Here is a 24,970-nt window from a genome sequence, read left to right on the forward strand (position 1 = left end):
TGATTGATGATCCCTCTTTTTTTGGCACCGCCCTCTTTTTTGACGATTTTTTAAAAAGCTTTTTTTTTTAATCATAGCTTTGAAACTATTTGCGCAAAAGACTTTCTACAGGTTGCATTTTATAGAAAATTGTCCAAGGATCTTGAAAAAAATTAAATTTTAACCCTCAAATGCTCCCTAATATTATATTTGAATGTTTTATTCAATTCCTTTTATTATTATTTGTTTTATTTTATGACCATCGCGTTCCTCGGACAATTTAATATAATAATCAAGGTAAACCTCAAACTAAAATGAACTATTGGCGAGATACAGCGATTTTACTGAAAAAAAGTTTGATTTGATACAAAAGGAATGGAGGTCTCACCAAAATAATGTTTTGTCACCCTATGGGACTACCATAAACCACGTGGCAACTTTTGGGGGGAGAGGTTCAGCGATCGTCCACGGTCCACACAAAAAAGATTTGTTTTATATGGAAATTGTCGACGCGGCAGGAGGGGGAGGTCTGAGATTTTAAAAATATCCACGTGATTAATGGATGGTTTCTAGTGGACATACAAAAAAATATGAAATTATTTAAATATCTAAAAAAAAAGAACAGATTTTAAATTTAAACTATTTGTTAGTTCTTCGTCATTTTGTTTAAGCTTGTGACACTACCACTGCACCTTTTCAATTTTAAAATTCAAATTTTCAATATTTCAGATAATGTTGAGGATGAAAAATGCCATCTTTTGAGCTATATCACGTGATAAAAATAGGTTTGCCCAAGCTATTAATTCAAACAGTTATTTTTGGAAAAAAAAAATCTTACTTAAAAAATTGCTGTCATTTTTTGTAATTTTTTTCCAAATTTTACAAAAAAAATTAAAAAGTACAATTTTTGATTTTATAGGGGATACAGCATCTAATTAAATCATGTCACTAATGTTGCCATATCAGCTCTTTGACGTTCAATTACAGCCAGTCATTGGCTGAACCGTTCAATGTTTGAACTTCTGTCAGAATTTTGTCACCCGCGTCCAAACAGCAACTTTTTTCTGATTCCGTTTTGTGTTGATGTTCGAACACAAACCCAACTTCGCGCTGAGTTTGAACTCTGTTGACAACAATTGTTTTTTTAGCACGGTTTTCTCGGCTAAAATTACATGAATTTTAATAAAATAACTAATTATCGGCAATAAAAGTTCTTGTTTTGCTTAAACCTTTTGTTTAAGACAAATGTTTAAACACGAGTTCAAACAATTGTTCGACGAACCCTTTTTCAATCAGAGCAGTGTTCAAGGTCAAACACAATTGAAGGTTCAAAAGAAAACCGAGTTTGCCTGCAAACTCGTCACCAAGGTTTGATTTCAATGACTAATTACAGCTCATAAAATGCGTTTTCAACTGAAAGTGAGTGATTAAGGTGGTAGATGGTTCTGAATTCCGGGTCCAGAAATAGTAAATTGAAGTGAAAAAATAATCACTATATGTAAAATGCTTCAACAAACAACACAAAGAAAACAATTTTTTGATTGAAACATTCTGAATCAAGATTTGAATGTTTTCTGAAACAAACATGGCCGATCGGGAATGATGCCTTCCAGAACCTTATTAGCTGAATAGGAAATGAGTAGGGTAGGGTAGTCATCAATGAGACACTTTTGGTTTTCAACATTCAACGATTTTTCTAATTTTTTCATCATCATGTTTTAATGAGCTTTTTGTTGCATTTTATTTCTTTTAGTGTGTTCAAACATTGACCAAAATATGAGATCGATCCGACATCTACAGCCAGAGTTATTCAACTGTCTCATTGTAGACGCACTTGGCAGGAACAATGAGACAGCTGGGGAACAATGAGACACTCTACGAAAATCAATACTTTTCTAGTAAAACATCATGTTTTTGTATTGTTCCATTACAGGTGACTTGCCTTGAACATTTTAGAGCAATTTTGTCAACATGAAACTTTAATTAACAAAAGTTATACTACAAAGTATTTAAATTTTGTAAAATCCATATATTTACACCAAATAACTTTGTATGTCTGGTTAAATGAAGTTAAAACTCTATAAATATGCCAAAAATCACATTCAATTCATGTTTTGAAAGATTTACATGGATTTTGAAATGTTAAATGAAGAAAAATCAAAGTGTCTCATTGTTACCCATGGGCTAACATGAGTGGGGCACAATGAGACAGCCCTGGATTCTGGGTATATTCTAAATTTTGGTCAAATCTAATGAAAGGACATTGTAGCCCAACTTAATCCCTATGGAACGTCGAAAGAAATTTGAAGAAATATTAGTTTTAGTGTAAATGGCAGCCTACGAGCGAAAAAGTATTTTTTGTCCATAATTTACTTTTACACCCGATAATCAAACATTTATGAATTACTTTTCAAGGGAGCGTCCATAACCAAAGCCACTAATATGGCAGACGTGTATCCCGTAGACACACCTTTCCCCCAAATATGAGCCTGATTGGTTGAAACTACGACTTGTGAGAGCCATTTTATCATTTTTCCCCGTGTCTCATTGATGACTACTCTACCCTAAGCAATTTTTTTAAATAGTGAAAATCAGCAAATTGGACGGAATTTGGGGCGAGCGCTTATCCTGCCAAACATACGAAAATTTCCCCTATCCCACCATCTCTGAAATATTTTTGTTCGAAAAGATCAAACAATTTCCTAAATAATCGTCCTATCAACATTAAAATCGCATTTAAGATTAAGTTTCATGTTATGTGTTTGCCAAATATCTTCCTGGCATGTGTCATTTGATTTATGCGAAAAAAATGTTTCCAAAAAAACAATCAAAATTGTAAGTTTAACAATACGGCTCAGTGCTCTACACATTGTGATTAATTTTGGTGATGATTTTCCGAGCGATAAAAAAAATTACAAATATTCATAATTTTTTCACCGCACATTGCAACATTCGTAACAGCTCTGAAACTATTAGTCATCTGTATTTTAACCTATTTATTCAAATAAAAAACCAACTAATCAGTATTGATACCCACCCGCGGTGGGCCATCCAGCACGTGCATGGTCAGTATCCGTTGGACCCGTATCGTCCAACACCGTTCAAGCTCATCATCGCTCACGGGTTCACAATCATCCGCAAACACAGGTGAAGGAATCGGCTACGGCCAAACCCAGCACCCGCAAGCCCCCGAAACTGGTTCTGTTTGCCGACTCGCCGACTCAACTGAACAATCACGATCCGGCAACCGTCCCATCCACGCCCCTTCCGCTGGCCACGTCCACACCCCTGACCAACGGTCTCCGGCCACGGGGAGCCCGTCAGGTGTCCTGGGGACCTCCGCCACCGGCCATGGCCAGCGTGAACCAGCTGCCGTACAAAATCGACGAAACGCCCGAATCACCGGCGTAGAAGCTCATTTCTAACATGCTTTGCTGGTGGTAGTGAGATATTTGTAAATGTTTGGGTAAGGTTGTTGTGTGTGTGTGTGCGTATTTGTGTGTTGCTGTGATCTCTTTGTAGTTCCATCCGAGTAGGCGGCACGTACGTGCCTTCGCACGTGGTCATAAAATGGTTTTATGAAGACATCGGGGTGGTTGATGCTCATCTGTGTTTGTGCTTTACTTTTAGTTTTTAGTTACGTTATGAATACAAAGCCCCAGGATTAGGAAAAAACCAAAACAAAACATCAAATAAAGAAGATTTGTAAACAACATCCACCACGTGCGTGTTTCATTTTGCGTCAAATGTGACTAACAACAAAACCTCAGCTCGATGCCGGTGACAAGTGAGTGCCAAGTTTTCCAAAAATAAAATGTTTGGTAGAATTACAGAATTCCATTCCTCAGAAAAGATCATTTTTGGAAAGAGTGAGTTTTTGGCATACACTGAAAAACTCAAAAAATATCTTTCTCAGCCTAGTGCACCGAATCATCTTGGCAGTTAACTTTGCACAGTAGGCCTAGCCTCTTCAACGTTTGCTAAATCATCAATGCAATTCTTAAGAACACCTTTCAAATGATAGGTTGCACTAGTGTTTATAGATTTGTTTTTGTGCCCTATCTACAATCACTTAACTAAACGCTCAAAAGTATATAAAGGAGAATGGGCAAATTTGGTCCAAGGATGTACACGAACGGGACCAACTTTTTTCGAAAGATCTCACCGAGACATGAAAAAAAGTCTTCTGGACCAACTCTCTAAACCCCGGGGTTCAAAAGTTACAAGTTGTTGAAGTTTGAGAATTTTGGGTTAAAATGTACAAAAAATCGTATTTTTGCTATTTCTAAAATCATTTATAAAATCTCTGTTTCATTATGGATTTTGATTTTCTTGACTTCATTCGACGCGTATCAGCAAAAACTATGAGTTCTGATATGTCTTAGCATGATTGAAACATGATTTCTCTTGTTTTTATCCGTTTGAACCGTTTGTGCAAGAGGCATCCCATTGAAACAAGTTGAAACTTCAAGGTTTTGAAACCGGATCCGACCCAGACTGTTTCAGTGAGTATGGAAGGCTTCAGTGCAATGTTGTAACAACTTATTGGGATGGTCTGAGTCATCCGAGAACTCCTTGGAGTTAAGACCGGTGAGTCTACCGCCGTAACAAGCAAGATGTCGGCGGTTTTTGACAATGGATCATACCCGCATGGCTTCAGTGAGTATGGTAGACTACTATGCTGATGTGTTGGAGTGTCCTGGGTTCTCCTATGACTCCCTGAAGTTAAGATTTGTGGGTCTACTACCGTAATAATCCAAATGTCGACCGGTTTTGACAACGGAACATACCCGCATAGCTTCAGTGAGTGTGGTAGACTACTTTGCTTATCTGTTAGGATGTCTTGGGTCATCCAAGGACTTCCTGGAGTTATGATCTGTAGGTCTACGGCTGTTAAAGGACTCCCTGGAATGGTCCAGAACACCCCAACCTAACAGCAATACAGTCTGCCATACTTACTGAATCTTTGCGGTTATGATGCGCGGTTAAAAATCATCGACCTTTTTCTTGTTACAGTGACCCAAATATCTAAACTCCAGGGAGTCCTAGGATGACCAAAGACATCCCAACACATCAAAAAAGCAGTCTACCATACTGTCTGAAGCTATGCGTGTATGTTCCGGGGTCAAAAATCGTCGACCTCTTGCTTGTTACGGCTGTAGCTCCACAGATCATAACTCCAGGGAGTCCTTGGATGACCCAAGACATCCTAACAGATAAGCAAAGTAGTCTACCACACTCACTGAAGCTATGCGGGTATGTTCCGTTGTCAAAACCGGTCGACATTTGGATTATTACGGTAGTAGACCCACAAATCTTAACTTCAGGGAGTCATAGGAGAACCCAGGACACTCCAACACATCAGCATAGTAGTCTACCATACTCACTGAAGCCATGCGGGTATGATCCATTGTCAAAACCGCCGACATCTTGCTTGTTACGGCGGTAGACTCACCGGTCTCAACTCCAAGGAGTTCTCGGATGACTCAGACCATCCCAATAAGTTGTTACAACATTGCACTGAAGCCTTCCATACTCACTGAAACAGTCTGGGTCGGATCCGGTTTCAAAACCTTGAAGTTTCAACTTGTTTCAATGGGATGCCTCTTGCACAAACGGTTCAAACGGATAAAAACAAGAGAAATCATGTTTCAATCATGCTAAGACATATCAGAACTCATAGTTTTTGCTGATACGCGTCGAATGAAGTCAAGAAAATCAAAATCCATAATGAAACAGAGATTTTATAAATGATTTTAGAAATAGCAAAATACGATTTTTTGTACATTTTAACCCAAAATGCTCAAACTTCAACAACTTGTAACTTTTGAACCCCGGGGTTTAGAGAGTTGGTCCAGAAGACTTTTTTTCATGTCTCGGCGAGATCTTTCGAAAAAAGTTGGTCCCGTTCGTGTACATCCTTGGACCAGCTCCCATACAAATTTGCCCATTCTCCTTTATCATATTATGACAAAGGAAGGAACATCATTGGAAATCAGTTGGAATGATTTATTCTGAGGAATGGAATTCGATGAAAAACAAAATTCATTAAATTGGTTTTTGGAAGTTGTTGTACTACCTCACAAGCCCTGAAGTTCTTCCCGTAGTGCCGTACACGTTCTAAATTCACACTCCTTTCCCCTCAAACACACACACTCTAAAAATAATCCACCCAAAACCACGTACACCCACCCTCACCACACCCGTTTAGGACGCATTAGATCGCCTGGCCTCCGTAGAAGCTGTTGCTGCCGCCACCACTTCCGGTTCGACGAATCCGTCCTCGGCGAATGGACCACCCTACTATACATATCAGCCTAACATTGCAGATCAAACAATCGTAGAGGTGGACGAACCACCGCCGGACGTAGTTGAAGTCGATGTAGTCGATTCCACCACCCAACTCCCCAAGGTCAAGTGGCGCAGGCCCCAGCCGGTGTTTTTGGACGCGGACCGGCGCCAGTTTGCCAACCCGATTAGCTACCTTGGCGGACCGCGGTGGAACAATAGGAACTCGCAGGCCTCCAGTAGGGACGGCAGCGTGTCCAGCCTGGACTCGTTGATGTCGCTTGATTAGAAGGAGGCTGGTAGGAGCAGGAGGAGGCGTTAGAACGTGAATAAATTATTTTTTTGAAATTGAGACGGACTAGCGAATTATTAGAAAGAAATACCATGCGCCTCCATGATTCTCTCAATTCAAAGTCATTGAAAAGAAACACCATGCGTCTTCGTTAGGATGGCTCGGCATTAGGGTAACAATTTAAAAAATCGACATCATGGATACCTCCTGATTTGATTCCTTATGCAAAAATCAGTAACTGAGAAAATTTTGACTGTTGGTAAAAAAGTGTTTTCATACAAAAACGTCTTCTTCAGATCTGGAGTTTTTTTTTTGAAAAGGACCAATAAACAAAATTTCCAGTTTTTGCTTTTTGGGTGTTTTTGAAACCGCCTTTAGTCAGGGGTATCGAAAAACACCTAAAAAGCAAAAACTGGAAATTTGGTTTATTGGTCCTTTTCAAAAAAAAACTCCAGAGATCATCAATAACTCGTCAGGACCGTTTTGTGGTCTCGAACAAAGTTGTTTGTCATAATACACGATACCAGTCTGCCTTAAAAGTGGCTTTGGTTAGGGATGCTCCCTTGAAAAGTTATTCATAAATGCTTGATTCTGGGGTGTAAAAGTAAATTATGGACAAAAATTACTTTTTCGCTCGGATGCTGCCATTAACACCATTTTTTTTTTTCATTAAAATTTTCAAAGACATGAATTTAAAGTGATTTGTGGCATATTTATTGAGTTTTAACTCTATTTAACCAAAAATATAATGTTATCTGCTATGAATATATGGATTTCACAAAATTTAAATAGCACTTCAAACAGTGCTGAAAAGTACACATTGTTGCACTCTAAAAAATAACCCAGCAAAGTTAGAAAAAACACGAAATTTTAAAATGAAAAATTTTGTTCTAAATGAAAAAATGACCCAGCTGGGTCAATGTAGATTCGAATAGTACAATAAATTTCCCATAAAATGACATGTTCCAAAAATTTTTACAGTCGAGTAACGGAACATGGGAGAATTTTTAAAACTTTTTTAGTGTTTTTTTCGATGAAAAATACGTTTTGCCTTTCTTACTAAAGAAAGGTATAGGTTTTACTTTAAGCCAGGACGTCATTTCCAGCTTCGTAAATATGTCGATTCAGCATGAATTTTAAACCGAAAAATCGCTAAAAAATCACACTGCATCGATTTTCGACGCTCTATCGATTCACCTTGATAGAACTCGTCTATCTCGAACCCTCGAATTTTGAGAAAATAAATTCCGTGGAGGTCGAGTGATGTTCGTATGTGGTAAAATTTTGCAAAATTTTGTGTCGCGCCGTTCTCAGCTCCCATAAATCCGATTTCGATTCTCCTAAATGCAGATGAAAGCTAGTGTGCTGAACCTGGGCGAGTTGCCGCGCAAATTTCGAATTATCCATCTGTTTTCGGATGCGGCCAGACTTTTCCAGAAAATACACAGTTTCCAAATGAAAATATGGTCCAATTTTTTCAATTTCATATCTTTTATTTATCTCAACAATTGCATTTTTCGAGCTCTACAACCTCCCAAATTTTCATCCAGATTCTAAACTAACGAACTAATTTTGCAAAACATTTGATAGAAACTTGCTTGCTCACTTCTTATTGAGCTATTTATCACTCGATTTCTGTTGAAATCGCTTTGAATGTCAAAGTTCTGACCTGCCAACATTAGAGGCACGCTGGAATTAGATGCTGTCCCCCTACGTTAGAACGAAAGTCTTGCGGAGAAAATAAACACAGTTGTTGCATGATCGAAGTCTTGCAGCAAAAGAGCCGTTCGCGTTTCACGTTTTATTATATCCATACTGAAACATGTCAGTTAATTTGTCAAAACAACACCGTCCAAGTTTTGTTCTAATAAGAAATGTTACTTTGTTAAAGACATAGCACTGATCAGATCAGTATGGACAGTTGACATAATCGACTTCAAGGAATGAACAATTGACATATATTTTCAAATACAAATTCAAATAGTTTTTAAATAAAATGTCCACGAACCTAAATGAATAGCATAATATGTAATGAAATACTTACCCCATGCTCTTGAAGAAGTGCAAATGCAGAAATGCAATTTGCTTTGTAAGTTAGAACTCCTTCGTATTTTCGAAGCTTGGTAAAACGATACACAGTATAGTTTTAATAAAGTTTAATTGTCCGATCTCTCGCACTTACTTACAATACTTAATCGTTTCATCTGGTTTTATTTTACTTTTTTTCAGTTATCGAATCCATTCCGCTTCCTTAGGTAGTTTAGTTTATTTATTTAGTGTTGCTAAACAAGCATATTTTACGTTTTCCAATTCTGATTGATACGTTTCGCGGACCTCATTTTCAATAAAGGAATCCAAATTTGTTGTTCGAAGACTGGGAGGGGTTTTTTTTGAAAAGGGAAAGAGAATTTAAACGGAGCCGTGCCTGGAGCAGGAAGAAACAAAACAAAAGTGTTTGAATTTAAAACGTGTGTGGCTTTACGTTCCTGAGATCAAGTTTATTTTTGTTTTAATAATTCCGCTGCTTCTGCTGTTTGTCATTTGCTGGTTGGTTCAACTGTTTTGAATGCTTAAAAAATTGTCTGGTTTCAAAATAAGATCGTTTTTAGGGTTGAGTTTAACTGCTAGTAAAAATCATAAATATTCGCTTACTCTCGTAGAGGGGTAATTTGAATCCTAACTATCAGGAATAAATCGATTTTACTCCAGCAAAGTATGTCTAAGAGTTTGTTTGTTTGTTTTTGTTTTTTTTTTTTGTGTGCTTTCATTGACATCGCGTTCCGATTTCGGAAACTCCTTTTAAGACTTACTCTCTGTTCAGTAAATTACGTTTTTTTTTGTTGATTTTTAGATAAAACTATGCGCCTTAACTTTGCTCAAGTTATGTTGTCGTTTCCGCCTAAAAAAAAGGTGCTGCTGCTGCTACTGCGTCTGGAGAGCGTGGCACACTCACTGCTGCTGCGGTGGTGGCTACTTCCGGTACGCGGCCAACGCCGATCATGCAACAGTGGCAGTGGTTTCCTTCTTCGAGTCTTCGCCCGCTTTGGTGCTGGTGGTCTCCTCTTTGTCCGCCGTCGTTTCGGCTACGGGAAAATGAAAAACAAAAGCGTGAGCATCAAACAGTTTTATTCTTTCAACAAGCTACAAGTTTAAACGATCGGTTCTCGCAAGCTAACCTTTCACTTCGAGCTCGTCCTTGGCTTCCTCCGCTTTCGGTTCCTTCTCCAGCCGCGGTCGCTTCCGAGCGCCACCCTTGTACGAGCGGTTGTCCCGTCGGCCGCCCTCGCCCTCGTCCTCCGAGTCGGAAAACTCGTTGTCCGGCACTATCCGCTTGTCCTTGTCCGTCTGCGGCAGCCGTTCGTCCTTGTCGACCTTGTCCTCGTCCTCGCTCTCGTCGTTCACGGCGTCCTCCGGGATGGCCTGAACCTGCACGCCCGGCGCGTGCGGCAACATCCGCAGATTCTCGAACAGCCTGTTCTTGATCTTCTCCAGATACTCCGTCGTGTTCTGGTTGCTCATGTTGCTCGGGCTGATGTGCAGCTTAAAGTCCGGCCCAAAGTACTCGAAGTAGTCGTTGTACGGCAGCTCGTTCGCGATCTCGCAGCCCAGCGCCACCGACGTCTCGTACGTCCAGCAGCGGGACACGTTGCGGATCGTGTAGCCGCCGCCGCCCACCATCAGGAACGGCAGGTTGTACTTTTTCACAAACTCGACGCACTTGCCGTGGCCCTTGACGGTCAGGTTGAAGCAGCCGAGCCGGTCGCCGGTCAGGGAGTCGGCACCGCACTGGAGCACCACCGCCGACGGTTGGAACGTTTCCATGACCTGGAAGAGATTGAAGGGATAAAAGGTTGGTGTTAGCAAAGTATTTGGAGTCAATAATACTGATTCAATTTAGGTGCATGTAAAAAACCATCCACATTAACGATCCCCGGGTCTTTTGTGGTCTCTATTGCAAGTTTCGGCTCGAACCTAGGAGTCCGAAGGCTTGAATGGGGAGAGCACCCAAACCTCTTTCTACTCCAAGGAACCTTCCACCCCAGTGTTTTAACTGACGACCTTTGGATTGCGAGTCCAACCGCCGCCAGCGATTTCACCGGAGTAGGCTTGGTTTGGTGTGTTGTTTGTACTTATGGCATGGAGACGACTCCCTTACCTGGACGGCCTAACAACCTAGGCCGGGACCGACATTTTACTTCCTCATCCGATGGAAGGTTGGAGCAGATGGGAATCGAACCCATCGAAGGTGCATGTATTGAAACGTTTTCTACCAATAATGCAGATATTACGGGAAGTTCATCCCGAGCCCCAGGTTAACCTGTCCAGTAACGTCCAGTTATCTTGTAGTAGACAGTTCATTCTGATCGCTCTGACCATAGTTATACTTTGAGTTGTATAGATTTCGTAAAAACAGATACCTAGTCTAGTCCTGAATTGAAATTACGATAGTCTAAAGATCTTTCACAGTTTTGGTATCCGTTCAAAAGCAGGAAAGAAACATCTCAACCAGCCGGAATTCGGTGCTGAAGGTCACAGAACAAACAGGAGTCAAATCGAAACTAGTTGAACGCGACGGAATAATCTGTGAATTACACCTGGCTGAGGCGACGCTGATTGCAATCTTTCTCTGGGCTTTCGAAGAAGGGTGAGTCCGAAAGATCCAACGGATTTTGATATTTTTTTTAGGAAGCAAACTGTTTCGGGTCGTTGAATAGATTTGGGGGAAATAAACCCATTTCAAGCCTAATAAGCGGTCGTGTTTGAATGATGCTGGATAATCTGGAGTTTTCCTTGAAATTTACTAAAACCAAGTACACCAACGAGTAGAATAACTATTTGTGAACATTTCTGTGTATTTTCACTTTTACTAAAAATTATTCTATTCCTTTTACAAGCATTTGAAAAAAATATTTTCAAAATGTATTCTAATCAAACGAATGCATTGGGTCACGCCCATTTTCCTATTTTCAGCTTAGTTTTTTTTACTTCCTACGCTCTTTTGTGTCTGCTTAGTGCTGCGCCAAAATTGCATATAATCTACAATTTTTGTATAATAACCAAGAAGTTTGATATCCGTATTACTCAAACTTCTAAGGTTCGGCATTTGTCCCCGCATCGGAACATTCGTGAAGGCATCGCCCTCTACAGGTTGTGGCAAATTCTGTCAAAAAGTCATTTTTCATGTCCATTATCAAAAATCATGATGTTTGATACCCATAACTATTACCTAAATTGATGTTTTGAACGGGTTCTCCGTTCGTTCAAGTTCACACAGCAACAAGAAAAATGACAGCTCTGAGAACGAATGCCCGTCTTTAAGGAACGTTCGTTCAGTAGGCTTTTTGAAACGAACGGAGAACCCAATTCAGAACTTTAACATTTTCCTTTGATGAGACCTCAGCAGACTAGCTAGACTTCATTGCTTCTAATCATCTCGTTAAATGTCAGCCCTGCTAGCTCAGTGGTAACAATTAGGTTTAGTAATCTAGTAACCTTTTTTCCTGAACTTGAAAAGCATGGAAAAGTTTTTTTAATCACGGTGACAATGAAGTTTCATCTATATTTTAGTTGGAGGTGCATTCAGATGCTTTTTTGTCTTTGGTCCTTATCTTTTCAATCTCCATAGTCTTCCTAGGAAACTCCTGAAAAAACTTTATTTAGAAAAATAGATAAGAAATTGGCTACAGGCGGTTCACAGAACGCATTCCAAACATTGGAGAGAACGGCACGAAAAAGTGATGACACGAAATTCAGTGCATTTTGAAAAATGAGAACGAACGCAGAACCATTGAATTGCCCTCACTGACAACTTCCTTAAAGGCACCGGCCACCCCAGGTTGTGGCCACTGTCGAAATGCATATGGCCATGTCCAGTATCAATAACCATGAAATTGGTACCCATATTGCCCAAACTCGTTGCTAAGTGTCCCTCTATCATACGTTGCAGATCACTTCCCAAACACGGACGAGAACTTCAAGTGCCTAAACGTGCAACACGTTAACGCGACATAGTAAATTAGCGATCTACATCGCATGTAGAGGTTTTTAAGACATAGTTCACTTTTTCTCAGCAATTCGTATTGTGTTCAAATTACGATGAATCATATAATAATTTCACCCTCCTCGGGTTCACCTTCCTGCAATGCCGGTTCACCATAATACACGGTGTTTCCCTCGTCAAAGACTTCAACCTGTACATTTGATGGCAGTGACTGCGGCGGGCCTATGTGCACCCAAACCATTCTTTGTCCTTGGACTTTAGCTGGTGCCGGGAAACTCGGGCAGCGTAACGCGGAGCCTCTCTTCCCATCACGTCTACCCCGGCCATCGCGCCCGTACTGGTTCACCGTGATGTTAAACAGGTGACTCATGTCCGCTGCATCCCGTGTGGCAGCACTGACGTAACGCGCTGCTTCAGCTGCCACCGCCTTCATCGAGTTAGACCTATGTTGGGGAACAAAGTGGACTTCATATCCGTAGGAATCGACGGTTTTCCGCGTGGTTTGAAAAAATTTCGCTGCGCGATCAAAATTCGCGTGTGTTCCACTTATGCACTGTTAGAAAGTGGGGGAGTTAAACATATCATTATTCATTAGGGCTGGTTTTTAATACAAAATTATTTGCCAGTCGAACGGCTTTGATGAAAACCCTTGTAAATTTAAACTTTAAGAGGTTGTTTCCCAGCAACCAGCAGTCATATCAATAACAGTAAAAAATGCATTTTGTAATTTAGTATGAATCATTTGGACACATTAGGGATATAACAATTTCATGTTTTCATTATCCGAATTTCCATAAATACCTTCGTATTATCGAAACTTTGGATACTGGACTGTGTCAAATAAACTTGGGCTATCACTGATTAAAATCCGCCACTCACCTTCGAAATAATCGGCACAAAGATCGACTCGTACGACTCGTCGTCCATTCCGTCGCGCAGCGGAATGTTCACCGCGTAGTACTTTCCCCTGCCGGCACCAATATCGCGCAGATCTCCCGTTCCCGGGAAGTACTCGCCGTACTTGTGGAAGCTCACGGTCATGACGCGGTCCGTCGTGTAGAACGCCTCCTCCACCCCGTCGCCGTGGTGCACGTCGATATCGATGTACAGCACGCGCTGGTGATACTTGAGCAGTTCCAGGATGCCCAGCACGATGTCGTTCACGTAGCAGAAGCCGGAGGCTTCGGACTTTTTGGCGTGATGCAGCCCTCCGCCCCAGTTGATGCAGATCTCGGACGCTTGCTTGTTCAGCTTGACGGCGGCCGCCACGGAACCCCCGGCGGACAGCTGGCAGAACTCGTACAACCCGTCAAACACCGGACAATCCTCGCCGACGTTGACTAGAAGGGGAGAGAAGGATTTTAATTTAGGTATTCAATGGAAGAAGTCATTTTTAAGGAACTCACATCGCTGCATCTGTTTGTTATACTCGGACATGTTGTCTGGGCGGATTGACCGCAGGAACCGGATGTAGTCGTCGGAGTGGAATTTGGTCATTTCATCGGCAGTTGCCTTGTGTGGTCTCTGTTATAAGTAAAGCAAATAAATTTCAATGCTCCAACCCTTTGTTAATTCCTCTTACATATATCTCCATCTTCCGGTACAGCCCATAGTTGAGCAGCAGGTTGTGCGTCATACGTATCCGGTGCGGCTTCATCGGATGTCCCTGGCCATAGTAATAGTTGCCGATGTCGCCTGAAGAAAAAGAAAACAAAATCCATAAAATAATGCTTCATCTGCGCGCCATTCATCCGCGTGCGCGGCTTAATCAATGAACGAGGCGCTTAAGCGCGTAGAAGAAAGAGCGGTGAATCGAATAAAGCGGGTTCCAGCACAAATTGGAACTTTTACGGGCACTGTTGTCTAGCGGCAACTGCACTGGGCCACCCGTACGCTGGTGGTGTTCGTGCGGCCGCGAGCAAGTACGGTACACGGACAGTGGTGCCAGATTTAGGGTGGAAAAAAAAGTATGCGGAGACAAAAAAAACCAGAGTTTTTATTAATAGGTTTTATAAACATATGAAACACAATGGCTAACAGGATCTTTTTTCAAAAAAAACCCTGATAGTGAAATTTTTGAAATGTCAGATCTAGGGTTTTTTCCAGTGTTGGAATTCGAGCGAGAAGAAGGAAAGCATTTCTCGCTCGCGAACGAGGGAGAGAACTTGTAGTACTTTTCTCTTCTCGCTCGCGCTCGCATTTTCGTTCGCGTTCTCGCTCTCAACGCGAGCGCTCGCGAGCGCCTCTGGCTATCCGTTCGTCCCAAGCTAGCAATTTGTTTATCAGGCTTATGAATACGGACCAGGCGATGGTATAAAGGTGTAACTTCAATCGCTGTGTTGTTTTTTGTTCGTTCAACTTCTCGCGAACGGGCAATTCTGGCTCGCGAGAAAGCCCGTTCGCGAGCGGAGGAGAGCACGGGCAATCGGTGAGTTTCTCTCGGCAGCTCGAGACTCGCGGCGAGAACTCGAGAGAGAGAAATTTTTCTCGCGAGAGCGCGATAATACCAACACTGGTTTTTTCTCAAAATTTATTTTCTCTAAAAGAGCGCTCAGCTAGCAAAATCTAAACGTAGAAATATGTACCCTCCCTGCAAAGGCTTATGAATTGATCTCAGTTGAAAGGTTTTTCAAATCTCTGAATTGCAAATGTAACATTCTTGAACAGAACTACTAAATTCTAATAAAAACCCTTGGTTCAATTATCTAGGTAAAAGTAAGTAATTATGCCAATTTTGAGCCAAATCGGTTAAGGGTTAAGGGTCACTTTTGATTGTAGAGGTTTGTACGGTAAAATTTGCAAAAAAAATATGAGGAAAAGTAAAAATGTCTTAAATTTGCTAAAAGGGGCGTTAAATGTGTCGGTTCATTGTCAAGTGTAAGACAAACAACTTTGTCAAAGACTGCAAAACGCTCTGAGCTAACCTTGCTAAGTTATTAGCGATTTAAAGATGTTGTTGTATTATAAAAAGATTTTCATCAATTTCGAGCCACCACAAAATTTCCTGTTCCGGGTTTTTCGGAGGTGATTATGATGCCCTTTTCTGCGATTTTGACAGGAAATAGTGGTGCAAAATTTAAAACAGTACATTTGTTTCTCAAAAGAATCCAAGTTAATTTAACTTTTACTTAACTATTTCAAAAAAAATCTTATTCGAAACTTATCACATCCATCAACTATCATTTTAACACCTTACTCTTTAAATTTGGGTTTGCTGAAAAATTAGAATTCATTAAAACTTGAAAAGATTTCTGTTACTACTGGATCTTAAATCATGCATCCAGTAAACCAGGCCTGTCCATCCTTTTTGGGCTCAATTTTCACTTTTTTGTTCGTCAAAACCACAGCACTGATTCCGTCGAATAAACCATGAAAAAAATAGCAATTGTGTTTTTGACGATCAAAAATGTGAAAATTGAGCCAAAACGGTTGGGCAGGCCTGCAGTAAACCCTCGATCAGTTTGGTCAGTTTGGTAGAGTAATTTTTTGTTTGATTTTTTTTAATTGCCTGCTTTTAGACTGCATTGCAATCTGGTTATCAAACGCCCTGTCAATCAACGCTTACTTATCTAAAAATACTGTATTTGCGTTAAAGCGTTGAAGTTTTTTTTTTAACAAAAAAAGTTTTGTTTTACGATTTTTTTAGGTAGGAGAACTGCTGTTCTAAGCATAAGTTTTCAAATTTTATGTTGCCCACAAAATCATTCCGAAAAATCAGGGGACAGAAGATTGATTTATTTTTAAAAAAAACTTTAACATTTTTAAAGAAATAGAAAAAAATTGAAAATTCAATCTAGAATTATGCGTAGAACAGCAGGAGAAGTCGTTACATATTTTGAAAAACATTTGCAACAGTTTTTTTCTGTTGCTGTTTTTTATAAGTTTTTGGCACAACTAATCTGGAAAAACATTTTAAAGGAAAATGTTCTACCGCCCCCTTTTAAATGTTGCTCCAGAAATGTAAACATTCAGTCATCTGAAAAGAGTCTATATCTCGAGAGACAGAAAAATATCACTTAACTAATATTTTGTACTGTACTGTACTAATATGAAGGTATGTTTTTCTGAAACAAATTTTAAATATTTTGCCAAATCTGACGAAATTTTAATTTCTGGAGTTTTTTTTTAAAAAAGGTCCAATAAACCAAATTTTCAGTTTTTGCTTTTTGGGTGTTTTTTGATACCCCTGACTCAAGGCGGTTTCAAAAACACCCAAAAAGCAAAAACTGGAAATTTGGTTTATTAGACCTTTTCAAAAAAACTCTAGATTTTCTGTTTGGTAAGTTTCTTCAATTACCTAACTGGCATCCCTTCCCTACGGGTGGAAAAAATCCGCCAGTTTCGTGCGACCGTACTTTTCTCCCTCTCTCCTGTTCCAAACCTACCCCACTTCTCTCTCACATTAACTCTCCTCGGACGGACGGAGAGCGCCTCGTGTGTTGATTGTACGGTCGCCATCTTAAAAGTGTCGGCTAGACGACAGTGCCCGTAAATTTTCAAAATGATTTTGGAAGCGTTTTTGATGGGATTTTTTGGTAAATTATTGATTGCATTCGTTCTTATGCTCATTTAATGTGATTTGATAATACTTGCATAAGAAATTGCTCAAAACAAGGTGCAAAAAAATCTTGAGAAATTAAGCATTATTCAGCATCATTCACTAATAAAAGTACTCACTGTCGTAGTAGTAGCAAACGCGCTTCTTGCTGTGAGATTGCATTTTCTGGCGGCGGCTTTCCGGCGGTTTCAAACAAAAACACAAACACTGACCGAATGCACTTTTTGTTTATGCTTGCGAGCGCGAAATGCGTTTATTTATGCAGCCTCTTTTGCTGCCTGCCTGCCCACACACACACACACTCCCTCGCAGTAGGCGGCGCGCGCGATCAGCAGGACAAACGACGGTGGCGGCGTCGCGGCAGCACACACAGAAAAAAAGCACCCAACAGGAGCCAAACACAAACACCTCCGAGCGGGCCGACGGTCGATGCTGTTTTGATTGGTGGGGTGGCATTCTGGCTTCGGCAACGGGCATAAGGAGTTGCTGGGCGAGAGAGGAGAGAGGTTGAGAGAAGCAAAAGCATACAGGGTTGCCGTATTAGCTGTACCTGTTTGTGTGAAAGTATGCATAGTAGGTTGACAAATCTGTACTTATTAAGTACACACAAAAAAAAACTACTGTTGGAGCAAGATCATCGTTGATTTAGATAGAAGTAGGGGAACAGCATCTAATTCCAGCGTGCCTCTAATGTTGCCATATCAGCACTTTGACGTTCAATTACAGCTCATTAAAAGCGTTTTAAACTGAAATCGAGTAATTAATAGCAAAATAGGAAGTGAGCAAGCATGTTTCTAAATAAAGTTTGACAAAAAAGTTGTTTAATTAGTGCGAGAGCATGCTAGCGAGCTGCAAGAGAGAGCAACGAGCGAAATGCGTTCGACCGGCGGAAGTGAAAATGAAGATTGTCAATGAAAATGAAGATTGTGTGGAATAAGACGTGTTATTTGTTAATTGCAAAATATCTGTGTTTTTATTATAAAAGAAAGTCCCCGATCACGACAGTATTGCACTGTTTCTACCGTTTCTACGGATTAGAGGTGGGCAAATCCGCTCTTTTTTAAGGAGCCGCTCATCTTCGATCGCTTATTAAAAAGATCCGCTCTTTTCAACAGCATTTTTGCTCCTTTCAACATATGGATGTAAAGGATATTATTTAAGAATGGTGCAATTTTTAAAGCTATTTCACATTGGAATTATAAAAAATATTTGAAAAAAAAAACTGAAAACGAGAAGATGCCCTTGAAAACCATATAGGTCTTGGCGGTCTCTATGTCAACATTTCTACTCGAACTTCGAATAATTGAATGGCATCCAAACTTTAATCTGGGATTTCGGAGAAATTGCTATTAATTAATTTTAAAATTGTATTTGTTTCTGTAAAAAAACTAATGCTCTAAACTATTTAGTAGATTTTTGGTGATAACTTACAAGTTAAGCAATTCAAAATGCTCTAATTTTGTATTCGGGTAATAATAAAATGTACTATCAGTACAATGAAAAGTTTCTTAATTTTGTTGAAAAATAATTTCCTTTTTTCATTATTTTCCGAGAGTGCATGTTACAACTTTGTTTCTTTTGTGTTTGTTTAGAAATTTTGATTTTCCTTACAACTATGAATATTTCAGATACTGAATTGTTTGTTTAAAATCTTCAAATCTAGGGAATGTTTGGTTAAAAAACCTAGCGCAGTCCATAAAATCTATTTCATTATAATCTTTTTCTTTAATTTAAAACTAAAGATGTCTCCATATGATCCCCATTATACAACACAAATATTTTGTTCAAAAATCTTTTAAATTGAACAATTTCACACGTTTGAATGTGAGAAAAAATAGTAAATTTCGTAAAAATTTCCATTGGTCATTTTCAGAAAAGATTTATAAATTGCTCAAATAAAAAGCTAAAGCTGAAAACTGTCAAAACAGACCAAAATTTATTGAAATCGTAAAAATAATTGTTGGAAAATAATTTCGTAACATTTTTGTATCAGTTACTTTTTATTTCTCGATTAAAGGCCCTATCTGCATAGGAAACCCTTGAGGGATAGGTTGTTTTGAAAATTTAATCTAGATTTAATGATTAAATTATGCCGTTTCATAAATTTTTGAGAGTTTATGTCACCGTTTTCAAAATATAAAAAAAATCAATCAAAACACAAGTGCATTAAATTGAATACAGTTCTTGCAAATAGCAATATCAATAAAATCAACAAAACTGTTAGAGAACTGTCTTTTTTTGTTTTTTTTTTTAAATTAGTTTGTTTTTTGGCTCAGCAGTCAGAGAACTTTTTTTATGAAAATGATAAAAAATAACAAAAAATTTCATAGAACTTCAAATGACAAATGTATTTTTTGTCTATTAAACTGAAATACAGTAATTTCATCTAGAAAAAAATGTTAAGCATTTGGCCCACAAGCTTATTTGAATTTAAAATTTAGCTCGCCATTCAAAAAGCTGTGGACTCCCCTGAGCTAAATAGATAGGAATCATAGCAAGCTTAGTACAAGAATATATTGAATGTCGGGAAATCGGGAAAGAGCCCTTCTTGAAAAATGGCAATGTTGGGATTATTATTTTATTTGAAATTGTTTTTTTTTCAGTTTTCAAAAACAAATCTAACACTACAATTTGTTGGAAATTCAATAAATTATATTTATAACCTGGGTGATGAATAAAGAGAATGCATAACGTGATTTTCGAATTATCCCACTTTGTTTACTCTAATCTAACTAATCTAATCCAACCATAGCGCAGCCAGCCTTTCGAGGGCATCCTGGAAAATGCCTTAGGTTGATTAACGCCTAGCATCCTCTTGTCATTATTAACAATTGCAGTGCCCCAATGCAACAAATTGCTTTGAAACATTACAAACGTTAAAGCGGCCAGGCCAACTGCGTAAAGTTAACCGCAAAGATGATTCGTTGAATTGCAAAGAGTTTGAGCACGAGTGTTCAAACAACAATACATTTCTGAATCTACAGGGGAGGAAGAAACGTGGGGATCCCTCGCTCACGTTCCTGTTTGTTTAGGCAATTAATCGTTGGGAGCACCATGCTAAAAAGTTTTGGTGCTCCGGGACCCTCGGGGATGGGTATTTCCACAAATGCCCTGGACACTATTTGCCGTGGTTATAGCGCCACAACTCGCTCAAATTATCCCACTTTGTTTACATCTACTAAGTAGGAGGGGCTGTTTAAGCACAAGCATGACTTTTTTCTTACTGGTAAATGAACTGTTTTAATAATCAGTAATATGTGTTTTATTTTGTCCAGTTTTTGACATTTTTGCTGGAAAATAGTCGCACTTCGACCGGTTATTCGCAATTCGCAATTCGCAATTTTTAAGTGAGTCAGTACGAGCAGCACGCTAGAACACGCTTTGAGTGTTCGTGCCAGGCATGCACACCTTCTTTGCCGGTTACGCATTTTAACTCGGCCGGGGGTGGTACATTACGTAGGGTTTGATGTAAGTATAAGCGCCTAACCGTTTAAAGTGTGCCTAACAACTTTCATTAAAGCAAAAACTGTCATATTTTTAGATTGAATTAAAAAGCTAATTGTTATTGACTGTGTATTGTTTTCTCCTGAAATCTTCCCTATTGTTGAGTCGTGTTAATATGTTGCTATTTCTTCTGTCGCGGTGTTTTGTTACAATATTTTGGTCCTAAGCATTTTAAAAAAGTTTTTCAAAAGTACAATAGTAATATTTGTGTTAATCCTTTAATCATTCCATGAATTGAGTAAGGGCTCGAACCTCACTTGCTTAAGAAAAAGGTGAAGTTTCAAAACAATGGACAGTGAAGGAAATATACTATGTAAAGAATCAATAATAAAAGAAAGATAGTAATTTATGAAGTAGATAAAGAAATTAACAATAGTTAATAAATAGAGGTAACAAACAAGCTTAGATTTATTGAGGGCAACTTACAGGGAAGATGAGAAACTATTCAAATAGATAAATAAAGAAAGGCACAAAATTCACATCGCTGCCAAATTAAGGGAAAGAAGACAGTTTGTTACAGCAGCATCAATTGGTAAAATAGAGTGAAAAAGCGTTGAGAAATAAGAGAATCAAATAAGTAAAATCGAAATCAAATGGAGGATAGTAAACAGAAGCCGCGTTAGCAAATCAGTGAAACAAAATAAACAGAAGATAGGTGGTAGCTGAGAATGAAGAGAAGCGAAACCCCGTTGTGCGATGTTTCAGGTACATCCACAGCAGTTGACTCAACATACTGCGAATCAAAACAATACCGTCTACAATCACAAATTACTTCCCTTTCCCACATTGACGCGCCCCTTTCTTTTAGCTGCCTCTACTCTGACCCTCGCTGGTCAAAGGTTTACGAGTCGTTTCCACAGGCCACCAGCTAGGTTACATCTTGTCATCATGATGACTAAACCAAGCCAACGTGGAGGTAAGAAAATAGGACACTTGCAAGGAACCAGAGCCATGCTGTTTTGTCCAAACAGCACTACGGATGTAGTTGGGCTCCTTCCGGGATGTTCCTCGCCTGGGTGTTGTCAACCGACGAGTATCATCAGTATCATGCACCCTTGGCCTGCATAGTCGCACTTCGACCGGTTAGAAGAGATTTTCCTTTTTTATGGGTGACAAAGAACTGCGGCGAGCTGGTCATTCTGCGACGTCGCAGATAAATTCCCTGGCTGATTTTGGAATCCTGCAACTCTTTCTGATCCAGCGAAAAAACATCGCCAATTGGGTACTAAAGTCCTATGTCAATTTTTATATATAACGGTAAAAAACACGATTAAAAACCATTTCTGATCACTTTTTTCATTTAAATGCAAAAATTTTTTTTGACAAGACAACATTTTTTCGATGGATCAACTATGGTCCCCTTGGGACGAGCTGTCAAGTATATAGGAGCTTTTCTGTCAAGAAGGACCGCGAGGTTAATTTTTCAAAATTGATTTAAAAATCCATTTTAAACTCTTTGTGCTCGTACAAAGGGTCATTGTACTCAGAAAAATAAGCTTTATCGCTGTAAACAATAATATCAGCAATCTAAGCTTCATTTTAGGACCCAATTCTAGTGAAGATGATCCAACAAACAGAGAAGATTTTCACTAAACCAAGTTTTCAAACGGAATTAAACAATAAAGACAGCTTCTGGGTGGATACAGCCGCATCGACTCCATAAACAACTTCATTTTTAATTATAAAAATAACGGTCTTACCTTCAACTTTCTTAAGATTTCTTGATTTCTTTCTTGAGCCACACATTTTTCATTCATGCAAAAAAAAAAAAACAATTTTTAATGATCGATAACAATACTATCTATTTTGGCGAACAGTAAATTGGATCCACTTTGACAGTTTTGCGAACCACTATTCAGCCCCCAGTTTATATTAAGTTTAAAAATTATTCCATCTTGGCCGGGTTCTTTCAAAAGGCCGGAGTTTAAATAGAACCGCGGTTCTTTGTTTGTAGTTGGTTCACTCTTTAATGACCCGGCTCTTTGAGCGGCTAGCTCTTTTTTTGCCCACCTCTACTACGGATATTATTTTGTTTACAATAGTTGTTTTGGACCTTTCACAAACTAACCCGAGATTTCTGATTTGCAAATACTTAATTTGGTCAATGAGGCACACAAAGTTATGCTGAACTGTTGTACCGTTACTGAGGTATGCCCAGCATGAATGAACATGACTGTGTAGGTGTTTCGTACGTAAACAAAGTTCCATTTTTCTCAATTAAAACTCTCTTTCGCTCTTTTCCATGAGTTAATGGCTAGTGCTGCCAGTTACGTTCACCTTTGATGATGAAACTTGTTTTGTTGGCATGAATGATCAATGAAGGTTCTTATAAACGAAACAATATTTTTATTTAAAATGCAGTTGATGTTTATTTCCAAATTTTCAGTTCATTCAAGTTAATTCTCTCTTTTTACCTGTTCCAAATCAATAAAGTTATACACATTTTCACACCTGCACATGTGGCATCCTTGCCACTGCACATCTCGCCATATTGATAAACATAAAAAGAACCAACATAACACTCACACAGGTACTCCAAACTCTCTCTCCCAAAACCCAACATAACCACCACCACCACCAAGGCAGACAGACAGTGGGAAAGCCGCACTCTCTACACACAACTCCGCGTTCTGGTTTGGTTTGGTTCAGTCGAGAGAAGAGCGTGTTCGAGTGCACATCGGCCGTGTCGTGTTTCGTTGCGTGTCGTGCCGCGAGAGAGCGTTCGGGTTGTTGGATTTTTGTGGGGGACGGATTTTGTTTTTTTATTTCTCAGTGTGTGGTGGCTGCAATCAAACTCATGTAGAGAAAAATGAAAGAACTGTGAAGTTTTTTTTTGCGAGTGTGTGGATTAATTTTTCGAGTTTTGTTTATTGCGAGGCATCGGATTAAGGTGAATACATTATGTTGGGGTGAATTTGATGATTAGAAGCGGGTTTTAAGGTGAATAAAAAAAGAGTAGAAAGCACACAAAAGTGGATCCTTTGTGGAAACGAGCCCCCTTTTGTGTACGACACTACGTTCAAGTGTGCGATGGCGGCGGAAAAGAGAGGGCAACATTACTGGAAAAATAAAATTGTGTAAAAGAGAATAGTATTTTTTTTTTTTAATTTTTATTCTAGTTTTTTAACAGATTTCAAATCTTAATTTGAAACGCAAAAAAGTAAATTAAAACTGTAAATGTTATTATTTAATTTTCCTCGAAATAACCCCAAAATTTATTCATGAAAATTTCACACTACCAAATTTTGCCGAATATCCTTTTTTTTATTGCTGGGTGTGTGCGTGTGTTGCTAGGGGGTGTTTCGCGCACACGTGTTCATTTGTGTGCGTGCCAGGCGGCGGTGTAGGCCACGAGGGGGTGGGTGGGAGTGCGCGAATGTTTTTGGGGTTGGAAAAACGAAAAGTTTTCATTTTCCGATCCCTTGGCGGGGCATTTCCTCGACTATCGATATGTGCGTGAGCGAACGCACGCACACACGGTGAGGATGGCAATAGAATACTAATAGGGGCAATTTTGTAAGGATTGAAAAGAATCTAATAAAAACTAATTTAAAAATTGAGAAACAATATAAATTAAATAAATAAATTAAAAATCATTTCAGTAGCTGCCATAGCAAGAAGTATTGAATGAAGATAATAAAACAAGTGAACCGTTACAATAAATTAATAAGAAGAGATTAAAAGAAAGCAACAAGCAAAAAAAAGTGAATGTGTGTAAAAAGAATAAAAGTGTGTTGCAGCCAAAAGAAAGAGTAAAATAGTGCAAACAAAAGTGAAGATTTATGAGCAAAAGTTGGGATTAATTAGGATTATTCACCGACTTTCCTGCTCGGAGCCTGCTAGTATTGGTGTTCTGGCCACAGGCACAAGAAAGGATACCAGCAGCAGAAGTTGTGGCAGCAGGCCAGGATTCGTGTGAAAAGACACACAAACACAGCCAAACACCGGCAGCGGTAGCCGTCGTCGTCGTTGTTGTTGTTGGTGGCGGATGGCGACATCATAGTCGGCGGCGTTTTATGTTGCTCTGAGCCAACTTGGATTATGTACACGGAAGAAGAGTAGTCGCAGCGAGCAAAAATTGCAAAATTTCGTCCTACCCAAAACAGGAGCAGAATAATAAAGGTTTGTTGAACTCTCTGGCCATCGTCGTCATATAGTTTTGTGTGTTTTTTTTTGTTTGGTTGTTTCCGGTTGGGGGTGGTTGTGGGTGGATTTTAAAATTGGAACTTGAACAAAGTGAGAGGGAAAGTGGGGGGAAATGGTAACGAATGAGCTAGCTACAGGAGCTAATGGTCTATTGTTGGATGAGCCTGATATTTGCATGTTTGCAATTGTGGTAGCGAAAAGT

General features: G+C 39.3%; 3 protein-coding genes across 11 annotated transcripts in view; 2 read left to right on the forward strand and 1 right to left on the reverse strand.

The window, feature by feature from the left end:
• LOC6039111 (contactin-associated protein-like 2) overlaps positions 1 to 6,611 on the forward strand; it is a 175,357-nt gene extending 168,746 nt beyond the window's left edge. For 5 of the 6 annotated variants that reach the window (XM_038263138.1, XM_038263139.1, XM_038263140.1 and 2 more), the window contains one exon: positions 3,127 to 3,701. In XM_038263138.1, the coding sequence (XP_038119066.1) occupies positions 3,127 to 3,390 (264 nt within the window). In that variant the 3' untranslated portion in view covers positions 3,391 to 3,701. Of the gene's footprint in view, positions 1 to 3,126; positions 3,702 to 6,308 lie in introns of those variants that run through there. The other variant, XM_038263141.1, reaches the window with a different exon arrangement.
• A 2,402-nt stretch (positions 6,612 to 9,013) lies between these two features.
• LOC6039110 (histone deacetylase HDAC1) lies at positions 9,014 to 17,554 on the reverse strand. The gene is made up of 6 exons (XM_001848723.2): positions 17,238 to 17,554; positions 14,143 to 14,255; positions 13,967 to 14,084; positions 13,440 to 13,900; positions 9,736 to 10,384; positions 9,014 to 9,642 (listed from the first exon to the last, which is right to left on the reverse strand). The coding sequence occupies exons 1-6, from the start codon at positions 17,278 to 17,280 to the stop codon at positions 9,557 to 9,559; spliced, it is 1,470 nt and encodes a 489-aa protein (XP_001848775.1). The 5' UTR covers positions 17,281 to 17,554; the 3' UTR covers positions 9,014 to 9,556.
• Positions 17,555 to 23,253: 5,699 nt separating this feature from the next.
• LOC6039883 (tyrosine-protein kinase Src64B) overlaps positions 23,254 to 24,970 on the forward strand; it is a 174,302-nt gene continuing 172,585 nt past the window's right edge. The window contains exons 1-2 of one of the 4 annotated variants that reach the window (XM_038260142.1): positions 23,254 to 23,562; positions 24,225 to 24,744. The gene's annotated coding sequence lies outside the window, so the exon portion shown is untranslated. The remainder of the gene's footprint in view (positions 23,563 to 24,224; positions 24,745 to 24,970) is intronic. The other 3 variants (XM_038260143.1, XM_038260145.1, XM_038260144.1) reach the window with 3 other exon arrangements.

Source organism: Culex quinquefasciatus, chromosome 3, assembly GCF_015732765.1.
Source record: "Culex quinquefasciatus strain JHB chromosome 3, VPISU_Cqui_1.0_pri_paternal, whole genome shotgun sequence".
NCBI lineage: Eukaryota > Metazoa > Arthropoda > Insecta > Diptera > Culicidae > Culex > Culex quinquefasciatus.

Coding starts and splice junctions, on each gene's coding strand:
- LOC6039110 (XM_001848723.2), bottom strand. CDS start 17,280: ATGCAATCTCACAGCAAGAAGCGCGTTTGCTACTACTACGACA. Junction 13,901..13,966: donor TAACAAACAGATGCAGCGAT/GTGAGTTCCTTA, acceptor CTCCCCTTCTAG/TCAACGTCGGCGAGGATTGT. Junction 10,385..13,439: donor TTGTGCCGATTATTTCGAAG/GTGAGTGGCGGA, acceptor AATCTCTTCCAG/GTCATGGAAACGTTCCAACC.